The sequence below is a fragment of the Catharus ustulatus genome, chromosome 4, assembly GCF_009819885.2.
Source record: "Catharus ustulatus isolate bCatUst1 chromosome 4, bCatUst1.pri.v2, whole genome shotgun sequence".
NCBI classification, from domain to species: Eukaryota; Metazoa; Chordata; class Aves; order Passeriformes; family Turdidae; genus Catharus; species Catharus ustulatus.
Window position 1 is genome coordinate 26268418 of NC_046224.1, and position 22391 is coordinate 26290808.

Consider the following 22391-nt stretch of genomic DNA (forward strand, 5'->3'; position numbering starts at 1 on the left):
ATCTGGCACCTGTTGAAAGGAAAACCAAGTCAAAAGAGCTGCAATGTCTTCTTTCAATTTATTTGACAGTGGTATATTAGATAACATTGTTTCTGAGTAAATCCAATAGTGAACACATGATTGAGTCCAAAGCTCTTCCTGTAAGCCAAGGATCTTCATTACCATTCATGGACGTTTTATGTAATTGCTTGTGTAAGGGTTGCACATGATGCATTGTCTGCTTTGGATAAAAGTACTCAGCAGGTGCTGTGATTTTATACACTAAAAATGAATATTTAAGACCCAAGGGAAGCTATTCACAACTTTGGGGAGGTAGGGAGATAGTAGAAGGATAATTTGAAGTAGTTTATGACTCTTTTAAAGCGCTATTAGAAGAAGTATCTTAACATTTCCTAGGGTGATCCATCACAGACTGACTTGTCTGTTCAGGATTTTCCCAAATGTTTTTCTAGTTAGATAAAGGATACGCATGAATGTGCAGAATGATTTGTCTGTTTTTGTCTGAATGATGACAATTTGTAGAAAACTGAATTTACCATATTCATGTCTTTCCCTCACAGCTGAACTGGGAGTTCAATGTTGTGCCTTATACTTTTTTGATTTGTTAGTTTACACTCATATGGCAAAAAAGGTGGGTTCCATCCTCCATATCAGCCTGTTCAGAAACTTAACTTGCATAGATATTTAAAAGAATATATAGGAAAAATCAAATTATTTCTTAAATATGCCACGCCAGGATGAATTAGTGCACTAGCAGTGCTGTAACTCTAGGCTTCTGAGTCTGTATGTCATTGCCCTGAAACGTCTATCAGCATACTTGTAGCAGTGTGATTTCAGAAACGTGCTGTTGACTCTTACTTTATTACCTGTAATTTTTACAGGTGTTGTTGATAGGAGCAGTATCCAGCCAGTGCAAGATGTGGCTGTTTGCCAATGACTGTGCTTGGGAGTTTATATTTTCAGACCTTTATTTTTCTATGCACAAACTGATGTCCATGGTGCATGCCAGTACATTTATGGAATAAAAAAAGAATTCCTACTTAGAATAAGAAATACTGTGCATTTTATAATGTACATGCTTATAAACACAGAAGCCTGAGAAATTATCAGTGGTTTTCAAGTAGGCATGTAAAGGACTCTTTCCAGAGAAGTTGTACAAGCTATGTGCTGTAAGGAAAAGGAATGAAATGTAATCATTATCCAAATACAGTGAATAAAGATAAGAGTCCTCCACAATTTATCTACCAAATGTGTGTTTCTGTCTAGTTCAGAGTAACTCTAATACCACAGTTGTAATATTAAGTCTGCCCACATATTTTGTGCAAAATCTCTGTGGTGAGGCATTCATTGCCTTGAAAAGCTGACACAATGGAATGCTTTTTGTGCTGGCTCTGGACAAATTATAGTCCATTTTATCAGTTCCAAGGTCAGAGTACTATCATGGCTCTTAAACTGCATTGTGCTGAAGTGGGCTCTATTGAATGTTCAAGGAGCAGCTGTAAGTTTGCCTGATTACTACAGCCAGGTATCTCCAGCACAGAGATTTTTGTCTGAACCTATATCTCTTGTCTACATTCTCATTTTTGCTGTAATTTAATTTCAGAATTGATTTTTACTGCAATATATATGGATTTGTTGAGCCAAGACACTCTCAAGGCACACAGCAGCCATTGTTAACATGTCACTTTAGAAATGCTTTCATTGCTTGTTTCAGCTCTAGTGCTAGTTTAAGCATAAGTCAAAGGTCACTATTATGAAATACCTTGTACTGCCAAAGTCTGTGTTTCTTTCCCTATCATTCTTGTAGACCACTTCTATTCTTAGAATTGAAAACTTAAACCCTTTCACACAAAACCTGAAGTAGATTTGCATGGACTTAACACTTGTCTGCTGCTAGCCTTTCCCTCCCTTTCAAAAAAAACCTGCTGTCACTATGAAATATTATTTTTATGCTCTGTGTGCCTGCACTGGTGTGGTAATATTAATTTTCCTATGAATAAAAATAATTTTTTTCTTTGCCCCTCTGAAATGCAGAACAATTATTCCAAATTAGGATCAGAATTAATTTTTTTTTTTGCTAATAAAAACTGTGTTATTCACCAGAATCCATTTTTCTCATGGCTTCTGCTATCCCCAGTGTGAATAAGGATATTTTCTTGCCCATTTTGCACTTTCTGTTCTTCCCTTTTACACAGCAGTTCATCAGCACTGCTCTTTGATGTGCAAAGTGGATAATTTCAGTAACATCCCCCTACCTCCAAACTTCAGGTTTCCTTTTTCTGATTCACTCTCTTGAGTTTGTGACCAACTGCAGAAAGATCACTGATTCTGTGGTGTGACTTCTGCTCCTTGGGAGCAGGTGAAGGAAGGGGGGTGGCTTTCTCTTATCTGCCCCAGCATGCATGGGCATCAAAGATCTCGGAGTTCCTGTAGAGTAAAATGAGGACAAAACAAAACTGATATCACTTGGAAAGATGGAGCTTAGTGTGTATTTAGGTGATATGATGTGCTTTATTGGTTTACTGTCTTAATTTGACTTCTAATACTTGTTTTGTTATTAAGTGATCGTGGATAATTTTGAAATGGGTACCACCCTGCAATTGCGGTAGCTCTTTTTCAGCCCTGTTCTTTTAGCTCTTTTGGAACACTGGAATACTCTGTAACTTTTTGTAGCAAGATAAGCTGTTGAAATATTTTTTCCTTTCCTTTTCAGGGAGTAATATGTGGGAGGCTGTGGACTATTTGCTTCCAACATAGGAACAGCATTGGGTTGGGATTCTGCACTCCTGAGAGAATGCTGGGAATCTGCAGAGGGCGACGGAAATTCCTGGCTGCCTCTCTGACCATCCTTTTTGTCCCAGCCATTACGTGGATTTATCTGTTTGCTGGGAGTTTTGAAGGTAGGAGAGGAATAATGGCTGAGCGGGGGTGGTGGGGTGCTGAATGATTTGTAACTGGGCAGACAAATGCAGATCAGTCATCATTGATTTTATTTAAATAAATCTCATTTGGTTTGTATATGAAATAGTTCCAAGGTGCAGATTTCAACAAAGAGCCTTCCTTATCATGTTCTCTCTACTGAGGATGATGAGTTAATTACTGGCCACAATTACTTGGTTTTCCACTCATCTTTGAACTTTGAAAAAGTGCAACAACTCCCCCCACCCATTTTACTAATTTTTTCTCTGTATTTTCTAATTTTTAAAAGTTGGTCTATCCTATGCCCGGTAAGATTTTTAACATCTTATTTCAGAGATGCTGAACACAGAAAATCAATGAATATCAATATAAGGTTTCTTCACATAAAAGAAGGTTGAGTCCACATCCACCTACTGTCAGTGGATTGTTTTAGTTGGAATATCTTTCCGTCCCCTTATTTTTTTAGGTGGAAATCCTCCAGTTTCTAGGTACATTTAGTTGCAGCTATATAATGAGTACTTTTTATAACAAAACTTGGAATAGCCACTACTTTGTCTTTTAAATTGCCTGTCTAATGAAGTTTTTTTCCTGGCCTTACAGGCATTCAGCAGTAATACTTCAGTTAGGTGAGCCAAAGATTTTGGCTGTCCTGGTTTTTGCTACTTTGTAGCTTTCTTTGTTTTGTTTATTGTGGAGGTTAAACATTTTATGTTGGGCAATGGGTATGTTATTTTGGCAAGAGTAAAAAGAGCCTTTGTAGTTGTCTTAGCATGAAGAAACGTGTTCCAACCTTGTAAAAACTGTTCAGTCACTAGTTTACAGTCTGATAATTTAAAAAAGGCAATGTTTAAAATGTCAAGCTTCTTTTATGTATCCTTGGCTGACAAATCTCTGCTGTGTTTGGAAACAAAAGGAGTTTCCATGTTAAATTACAAGTAAGAACATATAAAGATTTTCAGTGTGTGTTGCATACAATTCTGAATTAGTTATATGCCATGTACAAATATTGGTTTATGCAAATTTATTCGAGTACTTAAAATTCTACCTTAATGTGCAGTAACTCCATGAGCTCATTCTAGAATGAAACACTTGTGGGATTCATGTTAAATTGGAAATACAGGGGGTGCTAGCTGCATACTTAAAAATAATGATCTGGCAGGCAGAACAGTACTGATTTTGTTTGATTTTTAAAAGCTGAGCAAATGCAGACATCACCTTTTTGCTTTTAGAAGAATATTATGCTGCTTTGTCGTAATGACTATTTTAATTGTGTCCACAATTGATAATGCCATGGTGTTTCAAATTCCTCTGTGGGTAGAATCCTTTGTTTTTACAGAGAACTCAATACAAATCTTGAAATTTGCTGCTACAGGGTATTTGAAGTGACTTAAAGCTCTCACTGTGAATTAATCTTAAGTGCAAACTAGAGACCAAAGCCCATTACCTATTACAAAGCCTTGCACTGGAAAAGGACTGGAAATTATATACAGTTAGTAACTCTTCTGGTTATTTTTCTTTATCTGTTTTCTTTTTGTTAATTTCTGATGGGGATTATTTAATGTTTCATTGTTTAAAATTAAGGTCAGTTAGATATTTATTTAACCAAATAATAGCTAGCATTTTCCTTAACTTGTAGATATTATAGACAAAAAGTAAATGCCATTTTTTTATTTTATGTTTCTTAGTTTTTTTTCTCCACGGTGGTTCCCACAATTTACTCATGTTTGAGCTCTCTGTGGAGATTGTAGTGAGGTAGGGGTGGCTTTCTTCTCCCAAGTAACAAGCAATAGAACAAGAGGAGATGGCCTCAAGTTGCACCACAGGAGGTTTAGATTGGATATTGGGAACAATTTCTTCATGGAAAGGGTTGACAAGCATTAGACCAGGCTGCCCAGGAAAGTGGTTGGGTGGCCATCCCTGGAGATGTTTAAAAGATGTGTGTATGTGACACTTAGGGACATGGTTTAGTGGTGGACATGGCCGTGCTGGGCTAATGGATGGACTCAGTGATCTTAAAGGTCTTTTCCATCATAAACAATTGTATCCTTCTGTGATTCTCTAAATGAGTACAAATTGCCTCACAAGTGCATTGTGCCTTGGTTTGAAGCCATCAGGAATGTAGAGTCCTCTCTGCCTCCTGCCACTTATTTCACAGGGCTAGAAATTTTCTTTTCAATACATCTGGTTTTAGATTTGAGTTAATGGTTCTTATTAGAGTTTTCTCCACCAAATTAAAGAAATCATCAATACCTGGTATCATAACGGACTAATTTAATTATTCAGTGTGGAAGGGACCTCAGGAGTTGTCTCATTAATCTCCTGCTCAAATCAGTGTGGATTTTGTAATCAGACAAGACTTTTTAGGCCTTTATTCAACAGCATCTTGAAAACCTCCAAGGACAGAGAATACATGAACTTCCAGACACAGCATGAATGAGTACCATCTCTCTTTGAGCCCAGCATTCTGGATGGTTTTTCACAGATCTAGTCGTCCACCCATATAAACACTAGAATCCCAGCTTGGATACAGGGATACTGTGCTTAAATTCAAGGGAGATTGCATCAACTGGTCATGTATTCATAGTCATTTTGTCACAGAAAGCAATGAGGTTGGTCAAGCATGATTTACCTTTGGTTAATCCAGTTGCCCTGCCAGGTCTGGGAAAATATCTGTTTCAAGATACCTACATAAAGTAGTAAAATCACTGTGGTCTTTTATTCACTAAGTAAAAATGTTGGTGTTGCTGAGTTGTCAGAGCAAAGACTTTTGTGGGGATTTTTTTTGTTCTTCTGCAGTTTTTTTCTTTGTTTGTATGTTTCAGGGCTCTAGACTCAAATCTCTGGTGTGACATCTGTAGTGCTGTCTGCCTCATATATTCTTGATGTAATTAGGAATTACATTACTAATCCATGTGGTTATATCTAAGAACTTAAGTTAGTCATTTGCCATAGCATGGGTATGGGATCACATTAGAAACCCTTTAAAAGATTTGTTAGTGAATCTGTAATACAAAATATGCCTTACTGCAGTCTGTTCCCAGGTCCTTAAATAACTTCAAATTCCTTAAGACAGAATTTTATCTTATTTTGGATTTTGTTCTCTTGTCAGAAAGTACATGGCAGCCTGCTACTTCACGGTTGTCACTCAGACACTTCCAGTAAGACCCTTCCCTTAGAATATTCATTGGGGATGGTGTTACCCAAGCTGTGACAGCAGTAGCTACTAAAAGCCTCATTAATCATGTATAAATGTCTATTAAGGTTATGAAGCAGAATATTAAAGATGATATTGAATATTGTATGGCCTTTGAATGTACCTGGTTACTGTTGTTTTTAATAATGCACTAGAACAGCATAATTTCAGTTATCTGTTACTTTGGATGAAAAAGTTAATTGTTCTAACATTCTTAGATTATATTCAAAAAATAAAGTAATAGAGTAGGAAGGGTGGAGTGCATTTAAAACAGGGAAGAGGAAATAATCAAATGACACATGATGAGTTCTCATTAGAAAGACAATAGCAGTTTCACTAACTAATGGTAGCTCCGTAAATACCTTAATTTTTCAACCTATGTGCAGCAGTTTTCTATCCCCCTTACCATGAAGGTCATGTAAAATGGGTATTGGCAACTGTAATTTGACCATGCTTTCTAGATTACTGATTCCTCAAAAAAAAAAAAAAAAAGTGCACTGTGGCTGTGTCACCTCAGCAGATTTACAGTCACCTCCATTTTGACAGGATGAGAATACTCTTGAGTTACCAGTCCCTGTGTGGTGGATCCACTTGAGGCTGAAAGCCTGAAGTATGTGTGTAGGGCTCCTGTGTAGAACGTATTTCCCAGGAAAGAAGAGCCAGTAATGTAACCTTAAGATAAAAAATTGAAAAGTTGTGTGAGATCCTGCAGGGAGTCTGTGAGAGAGCAGTTGACTTTGGTTTATTTTAAGTGCTTGGGCAGCATTTTAAAAAACAGAGCGTGCCTTCTTTCCTGGGACTTGCTTTCCTTGATTGTCCTCATTTCACTCCAGTGTTGGGCAACTCTCATTCTCTGACAGTTCATTTCAGTCAAAGTCATCTCTAGACGCATGAATGAAGCCAGAGTTGGGCAAACACCTCATAAAATACAATAAAATAAATTGAAGGAAGGCTGCAAATATTCATCTTAGTATTTAAATGGATTCACTTTGATGCTGTTCACACTCTTTTTGTGTATGTTTCCATAAATATTCTAGTGAATATGTTAATTGAGAAGACTGTCTATGGGAACAATGAATACCCAGTTTTAATATTCATGAGAAGTAGATTTTGAAATCATAGTTGTGAATACTTGAATCAAAAAACTGATTCTGGGGGTTTAGCTTTTTTCAATAAAGTGCCAAAAGTTTATCACATGATCTATGTGCATGATGAAAACTGCCCAAACTTTTAATGCTTGCATTAAGTTGCTCATAGAAAGAGGCAAACAAATAATTAATTACTAAAATGTCTATCAGACACTTGCAACTGATGAACAAACATCAGAAAATAATTCCCTCACAGACAATGTAATCAAAAAGATACAAAGCATAGAATTGCTTTTTTTATTACATTTCCTTCAGTTGGCCTGAATTTTATCTGGTATGTGTCTCAACAGGATTAAACATGAAAATTTAATCTAGTGTCCATTTAAAATAGAAGCTTCCACCTTTCTATTGATCCTGTCTTTTGAACAAAGTTCTGAGAAAAGAAGTCCTGAAAGGGTGCCTCTGCATATAAGTAAGAGTGCTACTGTGATGAGTGCCTGAGTAGGTTTACAGGAGGTGTGTTTAGTGAATATTGGCAATCCTTAGTTAAAAAGCCACCCTTTCATTTCCATTTTGGAGTAAATAATGCTGGCTTACTCCTCTCTTATGACATTTATTTCAGGTGATACACAAGTGCCACTTACGCACCTCTATCTCTACTGCAATCACTATGCCTTCTTAAATATGTTTGGGGATCCTACAAGAGTGACATCAATTATGATAGCAAACACCTCAGGCTTATGAGAGGTTTTGTTGCTCCTGGAAAACTTGTCCTTCTACAAAACCCTGGTGATTTGATGATACAGAATGGTGATAAAGGACCAGAAGGTCCATGCTGTGAAAGCTGAGTCTCATTCTCTGCTCATCATCTTTAACTTAGAAGTCAGTGATCCCACATTTTTTTTTTTTTTTGAGAACTTGAGTAGCCTTATATGTCCATCATCTAAGAAAATAAAATTCATAAGTGAATATTGAAAAACAAAGAGTTTTACTCCTCATTTTGTAAATAAACAGCCTGCCTGTGAGCAGTGACAGGAAATTTGAAGTAGTTTCTGTACCAAAACAAGAATGGCCTTACGCCAAGAGTGTCAGCCAGAATGCACCATGGTCATGAGAAACTTTTGTAGGTCAAATTGTGGAGTTAGTGAGGAGCATGGATTTTTTTTTCTCTTCTCAACCCCTTTTTCAGTTAAACTTGGAATTCTGCAATAGAATTTTGTCCCTAGCTAGTAATGTCCACTCCCACTCAGCCCCTTAAGGCTGAAGTCAGTGCAGTTTTGTCTTTAACTTGCCAGGAGTTCACATCCTTAAACCAATACCCTGTCATCTCAGGGGAAGCCTTGAATCTTGCAATGGCCACTTCTTTAGTCAGTGTGCTGTGCCAAAGGAAAGCAAGCGTGCATTACTTTTTGGAATTCCAGTACAGAGTGCACACATTTTCTTTTGATGTTCATATTTTTATGTATATGCTTTCAGAAAAGCAAAGTAAGCTGTAGGCTTACCTTCTTTCTTCTTTGTACAATCTTGTGATTGGATGGAATGTTTCTTTGCTTGTAAACACCAGCTTTCTTTTTCTAGACAGCTCTTAATTTGTCATTTCTGGCACAAACATAAAGGTCAGAATGAAAAGGAATTCTTTGACAGGAGTGAGGGGCCAGCTTCATTGGAACAGCAGCTAAATGAATATAATCGGTGGGATTTCTCAAGGGTTTTGTTTCAGCTTTGTCTACCTCCTCCTTTGAACAAACTTTTGGGATAAATACCACCTATAAAACTTGCATTACAAAAAAGTGAGGAAATTTCTCCCAAGAAGAAGGGACATCTGGATTCTCAAAATCTGTTAGAGCTGCGTGGAAGACTCAACAGTAGGACTGCTTTTTCCTGATTATTCCTCCTCTGTTTCAAAGATGGATACCTACTAACTTCATCGTCAAAATATGTTTCTTAGTATAAAAACAGAAAATCAAGGTGAGCTTTAATGTCTTGTTAAAAATAAACAGAAAAACAAGCCCCAAGAAGCAGCACTTGGCTTTCTGAAACAAAATATGCAGTTTTAAGTACACCAGAGCTCCTTTGTGTGCTGGAATTAATGTTGCCTGGCTTGCTGTGATTGATGTCATACAGCTGATTGATGTTGAAGTTGCTTTTCCTATAATTTATATAATCTAGCTCCCATATGGATCTCCTGGTATCTGAATAAATCCTGAACTGATGCTGCAGTGTATTTGTCAATGGTAGAATGTTTGGCATCTCTCATCTTTCTCTCTCTGAGTTCCTGGCAATTGTGGAAGCTTTGTTACCTCTAACTTCTTTGCCTCTAACAAAGTAATTTGAAATTAATCAATAAGCTTTGGGGGAAAACAGGCAAGCAGGTAAACAAATGTATAAGCGTAAGATGAAGAAAGATCTGAAATAGAGATGCTTTAAAAGATTGAAATGAAAATTTTTGAAGTTTTTGCTTCTCAGAGCAATTAATTTGGGCTGTTTGATTTTTGTGAAATTTTTGTATTTAAAATTTGCAGGGTGTTTTTCAGGTCAGGTAGAATTTTGAAATCAAAATCAGTCTTGTTAGACAGCAAATTGAATCTGAAGTGCCTTCCAGTACTTTTGAAACTTATATTTTGAATATTTATTTAAATGTGTAATACCATAAGGAGGAATCAAGTTTTAAAAAAAGTTGAAATAATTACTTCACACATGGTATGTGGTCATTCTTATGTTCTGCAAATTATGCTCTGGAATGTTTAGGAAAAGCACCTGAGTGGGAAGGCTGATACCCTGTTACTGGGTGGATGTGTTTTGGGTAGGCTTAGCTTAAGAAGGCCACATCTTCAGCACATCTCTTTTATTCCCTCTGTGCCCTTTTCAAACATTTTTCAGATACAACAGCCATTGAATTGTTCAGCTGAGTAATTATTTCCTTCCCTTGAAGTTTCATTTCTGTTGTGTTGTTTTGCATTTCTTGTTTCTAGACTTGAAAGAGACTTTGTTTTTTAATGTATCTAGATATCCTTGGACTATTGAGTGACATGCGCAACTAACTTCAAAAACATGATCTGACAACAGTCATCCTGGTTCATGTTGGTTTTGTAGACACCAACAAAAAGAGGAAAAGTTGATGACCTGGAGACTGATGTGTTTTTAGCCTGAGATTCTCTTCCAGTTTAACTGCGTTCAATTATTTGAGCCATCCTGCAACAATAATTCCTTCTAACCTGTGGTATGACTGCCACATAATATAGTAATAAATGTGAAGTAATATATTTCTGTAATATAATATACATATTATAATTCTGTGAAATAGTCAAAGTCCAGGATGTAAACATCAAGTTTTGAAACCTCTTTTTTTTTTTTTAAATCTTATAATTCTGTTTGTCTTTGAAATTGCTAAATGCCAAAGTTTGCAGAGATGAGGAATTACAGGGCAGAGCTGAAAGTAGTGAAGTTAAAATTAGCCCAAAAAAATCATAGAATCATCACATTTTCCTAAATTAAATTCATAATCCAAAGGAGATGTGCTTCTATTTGGTATATTTACTTTAAAAAAATAATTATGGACCCAGTTAAAATATTTTACTGTATAAATGAAGTGTTTCACAATGAGATACTTTTTGCAGTGAACTTGTAATAATGTCTGCACCTATTGTGCACCTATTCTAAAGAAGAGGTGTCCGGTTTCCTCTCTGCATACTGCTTCCTAAACTTCTGAAATCCCCATTGAAATCATCATCACCAATAAAAGCTTTTGAACACCTGGAGCTTGGAGTAAGTAACACACCAAGGTCCTGAATGGAAAACCTAAAATGTGTATCTACAAAATAAACAGAAAGTGTGCTTGTAGCATGGTCAACCCTGCTTGTGTTGGCTGTTGTTGAGCAAGCACAGGTAATGTCAGGGGTAGAGTTGCACCACCATGAGAAGCAGAGGAAGCCTGAGCAATTTGTGGACTCTACCTAGTCACTGAAGCCTGGGCCCCTTCATCTTCAAAGTGATTATTGTTCTTCCTAAGCAGATTAAACCCAGTGCAGTTATGGCTGTTGGTGCTACAATAGGATCTTCATTTTGCTCTCTAGACACAGGATTGGGGTTGTCATGGTGTAGTTTAAAATCAAAGAATGTTGCATACCATTTGTGTAATATATAGAAGATTATTTCTGGAGCTGAAATAAAGCCATAGCTAATAAGATAGTATTATTCTTATATGTTGGAAAGCACTTGAAGAAATTGCTGGAATAAAAAGTGTGAATGCTATCTAGCAGGCTTCTTATGTGATTAAGTCGAGTGAAAAAATATCCTGAAGTAGTTGCGTTTCTCCCCAATATTTTCTTCCTCTGCAGTTTTTCCTACTTAATTGTTCACCTTTCCTTACTTGCACGTCAGTACATCTCTCCTAGAGTAGTTGCAACAGGCTTTGTTTCAAAGTGGACCTGACAAACAAATTCGTAAATTCTTCTCAAAATTACACAGAACCGTTACAGGTGTTTTATGGGCTTGTGAAGAATTGTAGGTTTTTACCATCATAGTGACTGTTAACAATCAATGTTTCTTACATCTTGCATAGCACAGGCTGTATTACATTGTAGGATCGATGGAATAATGCTGGCTGGTAATTCCTGTGTCTGACCTCTGCGTTCTAGATACAGCAAAGATGTTCTTCTAGCCAGATTTCTGGACTTGATTTTAAAGTTGGTGGAGGATTCTAGCACATCTCTGAATAAATTATTCCACCTTGTTAAAAAATACATGCTTTAATCTCTGTCCAGATGTTTCTGGCTTCAAGGTAAGAAGTGAAAGACAAGAAATAGACAGTGAGGAAAAAAAAAACCAAAAAAGGATCTTTTTAACAGTTTCAGTTTCAAGTAAAATAAGTAATCATGATTATGAGATATTGCAGTAATTTAGGACTCTGCAAGAAATATCACCTTGAGGACTATAGATGAGAGTGCTACAGTGCTACAGCTATCACAACTTATAGCTGTTTAAAGAAAGAGACAAATTCATAGGATAATTGCTAATCTTTCCATAGCTAGTAAAAGTTACTTATCAGGATGATCTGTTGCAATTCCAGTTCAGAAAAACTGATTTCCCAAGCAGAATATGAGTTTTGGCTCCAGGTTACTGTACCTTTTCATTTATAAAAAATAACCCTTCAGAAAGGATAAAATCATATTTTCAGTTGCAGGTTAATGTTTATTAAATGTAAGAATAAAGATGTATTTGAGCACTAATTTGGCAACCAATTATTCATGCGATCAAGGCTTATAAACTTAAAATGTATCGGTATTGTATTCTCAGTTTTCCAAATGAAACATAAAGTCACTGTAGTGTATACAAGTTACCTTTAGAGCATTAAAACATGGGAGATTTCTCATCCATTTCTTTCCCAACATTACGGCATTCAGCATTCTAGAATTGTAGTGAAATCATACCACCATTTTAATATTTTCCAACCAGCGTATTTCCTGCCTGTCATTGGATTTAGTTTAACCTAACTCCATGATTTTGCTTGTTAACTTAAGCAGGAATAATGTTTTCGGATGAATGAATGCTATAAAAGTCTACTTTTTATTCTCTACTAATCAAACTGTTATAATGTGTGTCTCAAGAGATCCACACTGACTTTAACAAAGGATTCTTTTGGTCTGAAATGTAATACACACAGAATGTTTTCTAGCAGTATTAACTATAATAGATCTAGCTATTTCACCTCTTGCTTCAGTGCATTACAAACCCAAGGGTTTAAAGTAAAAATCTCAACAGAGAGGTTACAGTTTATAGAAACAGAGTTTAAAAATCCATCTGCACAGCTACACGTAATTATTGGTTTCCAGGGAGCTCCAGCTAACTTTCTTCAAAGCTTTGCCAATATACACAGAGGTAAGTAAGTTTGAAAATAACAATTATCTAACTTATTTGAGTTGGGTGAGGTATTAGTTGCTTGTTCATGTACACTTGAGTGGAGATGTGATGAATTAAGTGGTCTTTCCTGTAGAATGCAAATGCAGTCATTTAACCAAAGGATTGAAACCTACTATTTATCTCCTTTAAATTGCATGACTTTCTTTGCCCACCAGCTGCCTCATTGTAACCTGACTTCAGAGTGGCTGATGGTGACTCTCAGCTTCATACTGAGTTTCTTGCTTTTAGGAGACTTAAGAGCAAAGCGTACCCCTCTTATTTGTAGCCTTTTTTTCCTCTCCCAAATTTTAAAGATTTGCATATGCCCCCTTTCTGCTTCCACACTTACCTCAGCAATGTGATATTAATAGCAAAGATTAAGCAGTTTCAGCTCATCAGAGAAGAGATATTAATCATCATCAGGCCTAATGAAAAGTTTCATTTTCCGCTTTTTCTCTTTTTTCACTAAACTCTGGTGGCTGTCACTCGCACTGATGTCTGTGGGACATTTAATAACCTGATTCTGAAGATGCATTTCAGTGGTTTCTCTCCTTTTATTTCCTCTGTCAATCTCAGTGAATTTCATCATTTTAGGCTTTAATTGAAGACCACTGTGAGAAGATGGAGAGAAGGAAGTGATTTCTTGAACAAAGCTACTTTTGGGACTCAGGGTTTTTTATTGTATTCAGGAGGCAGATGGGTTAAATCAAGATACTGAAAACTATGGGAACTGTTGTTTTGGTATTTAACTTGCTACGTGTTCCCCTTGAAAAATTCCATATCCTCCCTGTCCTCAGCTCCTGTTTATATGCATTTATTTATTTGCGCCTGGTAAGTGTGGTTAGATGTGGAGTGCAGTATGGATGGTGTGGAGCATACTGAATCAGGGGATGATAAGAAAGAGTCCACATTATAAACTTGATAAAACAACTTCCAAAATGATACCTGTACTAACACACTCTTGTGGGGTATTAGACTAGTTGACATAGCAGTAGCTGTTCAAAATGTCATGTCTCTTTAGACTGGCACAAACTTACCTTACAGAGAAGCCCTAAACTTAATAAAATTCTTCTCTGAGATGGTGCTACTACTGTCACCTGTTAACTACAACCAGACAGTGAAGTACTGATAGATGCTAATGTGCAATCTACATATCCCCTCTATTTCAGGGGTTTACCAGCTTCTAAGTGGTTTTAAAAGCAGGTCTCCATCAGGAGGTTACAGTTTTCTAAGTCAGAGAAGTACAGGTCAGACTAAGACAAAGCAACACACAGAGCTCAAAAGAAAAATGGTTAGTCTTTTTCATGGTCTTCAGATAGACCTCATGTATTAGTGGATTTGTTGGTTGAACAGTGAAGTTGCAGGTTAATTTGAACAGCACATGATGTGAAAGCACTCAGTAACATTTTAAGCAGTTTTTAATTGTGGATGCTGCCATTCTTGCATTGCTGGCTCCGGCTACCTGGTTTGGAGTCAGCTTTCTCCTGTTTGTAAAACAGGTCTCCTTTCAACCTTGAAGAGGCTCAGGTTGAGCACCTGAATCCAGAATCTCTCATTATCTTTCAAAACCTCTTAGAAAATGTGGCTCTCCAGCCTGGTACTTTTCTGTACTGGGGGGTTTGATTTATTTTATCTTGCTAGGAAGACTCTTGTATAACTGCACTACTATAGCTTCCTAAAAGGCCTCTATCTACATTGCTCATTTGAGATGAACCTTGGAACTTCAGCAGGCCTCTTAAGTTTTCAAGTCACAGAAACTTCCTGAGCTGTATTAGAAATGGTCTTTTAAAAAGAAGGTTTTTACTCTTAATAGCCACTTTTTCACCTTGGAGGCTAAAGCCACAACAGGCCAGTAAGTCTAGACATTATCTTAGAAAATATTACACATTGCTATTGCTAAATAAATGACAGAGCCCTTTCCACTAATAAATCTACAACAAATAGTACTGTTTTTCTTCAGGCCTGATAATTTACAGTATTTTCACGACTATAAGGTGCACCCTTTTTACTAAAATTTTGACCCGAACCCGGAAGTGCGCCTTATAGTCCAGTGCGCCTTATATGATTGACAAAGTTGCAGAATTTGCCAACCTGGACCTGTGAGCCGTGAGGTGGGGGGAGCGCCACGGGAGTGCTGAGCCGCGAGGAGGGGTGGGAGCAGCGGCCCCGGCCTGGCAGGAACCGCACGGGAAGGGAGCCACCACCGCCAACCCCTGCCCAGCACGTGCCACGCGGGGAGGGAGGGAGCGATCTGCTGACCCTGAGCCACCACGAGCTGTGTCTTGTCAGCCAGCGCCGGGGGTGGGTGGGAGTGCCGAGGCCCGTAGCACGGGGAGGGCGCCTGGGGCTGCGTTTAAAGGCTATGCTGATCTGCGAAAAATGTTTGCAAATTGAGCACCTGCCAGTAAACTCCATGATCACATGATTGTTACCCATTCGTTTCTTTGTTGCACGCAGCGCGGATCCTCGCTGCAAATAAAAAGTGCGCCTTATAGTCCAGTGCGCCTTATATAATGTCCATAGTTGCGAAATTTGGCGACTTCCAGAGGTGCACCTTATAATGCGGTGCGCCTTATAGTCGTCAAATTACTGTAGATTGCAGGTTGATTCAAGGGAACCAGATATTGTCAACCTGAAGCAAAGCATAATGGTAATTTTGTAGGAAAAAAGTGTTTTCACTATACGGTAATCTGTGAACATATCTGATGTGCAGAGGAGGATGAGACTTGTAATTTCCTTAATTATTTTATTAAGGGCAATATATTGCCCATGCAAACAAATTATTTGGAAAACATTTGCATATTTAAATAGACTTATATATTTAATAGCTCAATAGTTGTTTACCTTACATGTCCATCAGTACATTACAACAACTAGAAAGACCTGATATTATTTGAATCTTGTTTAGAAATATTCCACTAAGGTCCTTGCAAATAGTTTGACTGCATGTAAATAGTGGAATAATCTGAGCCATTCCTGGACAGGAGTTGTTTTTCTGCTAATTACTGTTTGATTGCACTGAAGTAAGGTACTTGATTTAGGAGCTGTGGTGAAATAGACTAGTTAGAGGCAGACGAGTAATGGAAGGCTTCCACTGGTGTAAAAATTATCCTTGATAATTTTGTGTGGTGCTTGTTGGAAGAATCAGATTTGCAGCAAGTGAGAGTAGGAATCGTAAACAGAATTGTTGAGAGTCTGTTTTTAGTGGATCTCATAGAAAAGATGTTCTAATGGTGTGGTGAAAACTGAGAAGGTGAGAGCTTAATTGGGAATGGAGGAGCTAATGAATGAGAGTGAGGAAAGAATAGTGCTTAGATGTTACTGTCACTTGTCATAAACAACTTTTTGGTAGAAACCTGAATGGAATACTTGCAAGCTGACTTTTTTTTTATAATAATCCAGGCAAGAAGATGAGACAAAGGAAAAGACATGCATGCATTGCAAGTAGTAGGATGTAGTAAAAATGTGGGTTCAAATGGAAAAGAGAAGGTATTATCTTGAGGAGTCAAGAAGACATGGAGCTCTGTTATGAAAGCACCATCTGCAATATCACTAAGGGCAGCCTCACTGGGCTGCACACTAATCTTGTATTTGAGCATCATGTATGTGTGAAAAGATTCAGCACCGTGAAAATGTGCACATTCCAAATTATTCATTAGGTTCTTTTGAAATTACAGGGAATTTTTTCTGTATGAAACCTATTCATAACATAAAAGCTGCCAGTCAAACTTGGAAATTGGGGATGAATATTTGGTAGTCATCAATTGTTCATGGATTTAACTGAATCAATGTTTTAAAGCTGTAGGAAATCATTAATAATTGTTAAGAGAGAATTTACTGTTACAAGGAATATGGATAACCTGCTTATTTGGCCCTCTCAAGAGCAAATACAACATTAGATGAGCAATATATTGAAGAGAAAAAGTGATCCTTTAAGTGAGGCATTTTTGGTGGTGGCTGATGGTGGAAGGATTATTTAAGGCTAATTTAAGTGTCTCTAGTCCTCCTAGCATTTTCTATTATTAGTCTAACTCAAGAGCAGAGGAGCAGAGGCTATACATTATCAGCTATCTAGTAAGACTACTGATGGTTATGTGGTAAAAAATAATACGAAGACTAGAATAACAGAAAGACAGTGACTGCAACTTGATAAGGAGTTCATATTCTGCCTGTGTACTCTCATGAACAGTTCCAGTGTGTCGCAGAAAAGCTGAAGAAGAAAACCCTAACACTTAAGTTTTGGTTAATAATGCTCTGGTCATATAAAAGGAAAAGTACATTTCTGCATGCTGAAACAGAAGAAAAGGAGCAAAGAGACAGAACTGAGAAAGTCCATATGGTTTCAGGATGGTTTGTTGAGATTCCAGACTATGGGAAAAAACACATTCCTATTTATTACTGTAGATGATTTGTCTCTAAAGAAAACAGCAGAATATTGTTACCAAGTTGATGGCAATGCCAGCTATGGGTACAGGAAAAAAAAAAAGTAAATGAGAAGGTCTTCGTTCCTTCAGATAGCAAACGTAGGGTAAAACATATAAAACTTCACATAAGAAGTAATGCAAGGTGTTCGAATTATTCCTTCTGAGGATGTTTGTTGAGAAAGAACTGTCTCTCACTACTATCCTAAAGCATATGGTAGAAGGTCAAGCCTCTTCTCTAGCTGTTTAAAGAGAGAAAGGTTGATAAATAGTGAAATTCTCAGGAAGACAAGGACTGCACATTTGTATTCACTGCTGCAAGCTGACTAGACTTTTCATTGCATACAGAAGTGGATTTGATCAGAGCATAACAAGTTACAGCCTGAAACTGTAGCAATGGGAGATTTAGGTAGAGTTTGACAAAAGGAGAAGTAGCTCTAAACAGAAGAGAATTTGAAGTGTCCTGATGGATTGTGAGCAGGAGTTGTGGAATCTTCACCAGAGATTTTTTTTTAAAATAGAGCAATACAGTGGCAAATTAAAATCAGTGTTGGTAAGTGTAATGTAAGGCAGCTTGGAGAAGAGTAATCTTAATTCACTCTAGTGGATTCTTAGGTGGTCATCATTGCTCTGGAACTAAATCTTGGACTTTAAATAAATATTTCCAGCAAAGTTGAATTTGATACTGGGGGATAGTAGGTGACGTATATATATCAATAGCCACAGGCAAAACTTCACAGGCCTTGCTAGTTATTAGGATGGGAAATTAATTGGTTTTTTTTCCCCCTTTCCTTTACCAGATTGAGAGCTTTTCTAAATACACAAGACATGAGCAGATACTGTTAATACCAAGGCAAATGTGTTTTATCAGATCAATAATGCATTTAGGAATGCAAATGGGAAGAAAATATCTGTTCATCAGATCAGTGTATTTCTCACACAGTCTCTCTATGGTGTTAATGAAATGCAAAATACTCTCTCTAGTTTTAATGCAAAACTCAAGCTGTTTAAGAAAGGGCTTATATGATATTTCAGCCTGGGACAACTGGGCCTGAGCTCAATAACTGAAAAGGTCTTTTCTAATCCTATATAGTATCTTTGCAAATATATTCCCTGTTTGCTTCATGGCGCTCTCTTGGGTTCCACTGAACAGGAAATAAATAATCTCCTTTGCTAGAGAAGGTGTATTATTTGGAGATTATGTTTTGGCTTCTTCAGGATTTTAAAACACCATTTTTAAGGATTAAATCAGCAGCAGAGCTGATTATTTAGTGGTTATTACTTGACGAGGTAATGACACTTGGCTTATTTCCTAAGCACTTTTTGATCTACTGATGAAAAACACTCTATAGGCTAGGTAATATTATTGTTAACAATAGTGGAGTGTTGGGAACTAATTAGTCACACCAGCCTTTTTAGGCAAAGGAAAAGAAGTGTTGATGGAATAAAAGAAATGCTGCTAAGCTTCAGGAATGCTTCTTTTGAGTGACAGTCTCACTGTGCAACATGAACTACTCAAAGCACTCAGGTGCACTTGTGTGGGAAAATGGATTTCTTTCAAAGTGGGTGGTTCAGGGTTTATTTTGTGTGTGTGTGTGTGTGATCAGGTTTTGGTAGTGCAGGGAGCTACAGGGATGAGTGACTCCCCTGGTGTCCCACAGAGCCAGTAGGTGAACCTGCCCCTGGCCAAGGCTTGAGCCCATCAGTGACAGTGGTAGTACCTCTGGGATAACAGAATTAAAAAGGGAAAAAAACCCAAACTGCAACAGAAAGAGCAGCTGGAGAGAGGACAGAGAATATGTGAGAGGAAGACAGATGTGGAGCAGAATGAAACCCCCACAACCCCAGAGGAAATAATTTGCAACATGTTACACTATGTATTATTTATAATATATTCTGTATGTAGTTTTTTGAGAAAGCTTGATGTTGATGAAATCTGGTTCATAAAATCCAAATTTGAGACTGCATAAGCACAAATGAGTTATTTGTTCACCATGCAGACCTTCAGTAACCTTCAGACCTTCAAGATATAAATGAATCCATGGGAGTCTTTTATTACAGTTTTTTGTGACTATGACAAATTACATCATTTTTATAAAATAAATATGACTGTCAGAAGGTTAAATGAAATAACTCTTTTTTGAGAGTTTGAGTGCCCACAGGGAAGGTATCCAGCCTCTTGGATTTAATACTCTTGCACTCTAATAAACTTGAGACTGTCTTCAAGAAACCAAAACAAGCAGTTTCTCTGCCATTAACCACATGAAATGAAATAGCTTCCTCTTTTTGCTCCTTGACATCTTACAAAGGTGGAAATTGTGTTGAAACTCCTGGAAGGAATGCCAGTTTAAAAATCTATCCTGTAGTCTGAATGTTAAAGAAAGGAAGAGAGAAAGGAAGAGAGAAAGAGAGGGAGAAAGAGAAAGAAAAAGAGAAAGGGAGAAAGAAAGAGAGGGAGAGAGAGAAAGAGAAAGAAAGAAAGGGAGAGAGAGAAAGAAAGGGAGAAAGGGAGAAAGAAAGAAAGAGGTGATGCTTTGAGACTATTACCAGAGAAAGCAGAGCAAATTGAACACCATAACTGTTGTTATCCAGATAAGTACTGGAATAACTCTGTTTCTTTTCAAGTTTATTTTATGTGAACAGGAAAATATTTCCTGGTTTCATATTTTTATGTAACTCCAGCTGTGTTGTTGTGGTGGGTTAATCTTCACTGACTGCCAGGTGCCCAACTAAGTCATTCTCTCATTCTCCTCCTCCGCTGAACAGGGGAAAGAAAACACAGCAAAAGGCTCATGAGTCACTCCACTACAAAAATCTTGTCATGCAACCCCAATACTGTGATAGACCTCTTATTTATTCATGCCTTACAGATAGTTATGCCTAATGTCTGTAGTCCCTAATTTCTCTGCTCCTAATTCCTTGCTGAAGGCTTTATTGTGATACTGTATATATGTTTGTATTACAGTAGACTGTGACAAGAACAGTACATCAAAGAAGGGAGAAGACATTTAAGTGCTCAGTTGCTCTTTTAAAGTTACTAGTTGCCCTTTTTTCCACTCCTCTGTTTTCCAAGGAACACACTGAATTCCGACTACCTCAGACAAAATTGAAGGCAATTTCCCAATACCTTGTTTATTGATAATTCTTAGTGATTACTATGCTTTTTGTTTCTTTCTTACATGGTTGGCTGTAATGTTTTCATGTAGCACTCTCTTTTCTGATCATCGATGAGCAACAATAAAAAAGAAATTAATTTAAACTATTTTCAGTTTTCCTGCTTTCACTATTTCTTACTGCATCACACCCTGTCACTGCTGTACTCTGTTGCTCACTTGCATGCTCACCTGCACTCATTTTCTCTTTCACATTTGTGCTTGCTTCTTCTCTATCACTTTCAGCCTCACTTGCTCAAAATCCTGTAACTGTTCTCCTCTTGCACTTGTGCTGGGTCACAAATCCCTCACACTCCGACTTTTTCCTCAGTGTTTTCACACCTTCAACACTTTTAAGCCTTTTGTGTTGCACTTCTTTTTGTGCTTAATTTCACTCTCTCTCTGTCACACATGTTCAATTTTCTCTGTTCCATTACTGGATTCCTGGGGACATATTTGCAGTGCTGCCTAGCAGGAGTAGGGGCTACTGTTCTAGTATATCGCTGATAGTGTTTATGTTCCTTGTTCAGCACCAAGGATGATGTGACTAGAAAATTTTAACCACTGCTAGTTTCCCTCCACATGTACATGATTAATTTTTGTTCTCTCTCTTAAAAAAAAAAAAAAAAAACCAACACCATTTGCTTCAATTTTTTAGAATTGATTTTTACTAGGAAAAAAAAGAAGTTTTAATTTTGGTAAAACCAAGCAATGTTGTTCAGCAAAGTTGTAATGTGTTCTTTGTGAAAGACCAAGGAGCCTGGAAATGAAACTAAAAGGAAAGAGTGTTCCATCTGCCCAACTAAAACAGATAAGATCCAATATGGTTCAGATTTTCCTTTCTGTACAAGAAAGACCTTTCAGACTTGAGAATTCATGCAAGTCAGATGGGCATCGTTCACCTGTCTAATGCTTTCCTATGTTGCTTATTCTACTCTCTAAATTCCTGCTTAGCTATCTTTAGCATAAAAAAACAAAAAAAAAAACCCCAAAAAACCTCAACAACTGACTGCATTTTGTGGTTTTGTTCTTTCTTATAATTAATTATCCCCTTTATGAATAAACTCCTAACCAATGTAGCTTTCTGTTCTTTTTTTCTTCCTACTCAGCTGTGTGGGGTTTTTGCATCTGTGTTATTTGAACAAATTTACAAGCTTGTATTTAGGGCTTTCACTGAAGAAAATGTGATGAACCAGTCAAGAGAAACTAGAAAACAAAATTTTCAGATAGGTAAAAATTTCTCCACTAATCTATACATTGCTTCTCTCTGTTTACTTTTAGTCTTTTTCCTGCTGGAACAGGTTGCCCAGAGAAGTTGTGTGTGCTCCATATTCAGAAGCATTCAAGGTCAGGTTGGACAGGGCTTTGAAACCACCTGAACCTAGTGATTGATGGCTCAGCCCACTGCTGGGGTGTGGGACTAGATGACCTTTAAAGGTCGCTTCTAACTCAAATCATTCTCTGATTCTGTGATTCTATGTTGAACTATTACTGGTAGTGTGGAAGGTGTTTAGCAAGTTGCCAGATTGTTTTAGTGTTATTACACTGCAACTAAGAATAAATAAAAGATAAGACATGATTTTCCTTTACAAGGAGAAGAAGCTGCCTCTTTTTCAGTCGTTTATGTTAAAAGGTAAAAGGGGTGCTGGAAGGGAGATTTTCAGATGTTTTATAGAAATAAGCAAAGCAATTAATTGTGACAGGATAGCAAAACTCAATG

At 37.3% G+C, this 22391-nt stretch overlaps 1 protein-coding gene across 1 annotated transcript in view; it reads left to right on the forward strand.

Moving 5' to 3' along the window:
• LARGE1 (LARGE xylosyl- and glucuronyltransferase 1) overlaps positions 1-22391 on the forward strand; it is a 277613-nt gene that overhangs the window by 75380 nt on the left and 179842 nt on the right. The window contains exon 2 of the mRNA XM_033058741.2: positions 2714-2900. Coding sequence (XP_032914632.1) covers positions 2795-2900 — 106 coding nt within the window. The 5' untranslated portion in view covers positions 2714-2794. The remainder of the gene's footprint in view (positions 1-2713; positions 2901-22391) is intronic.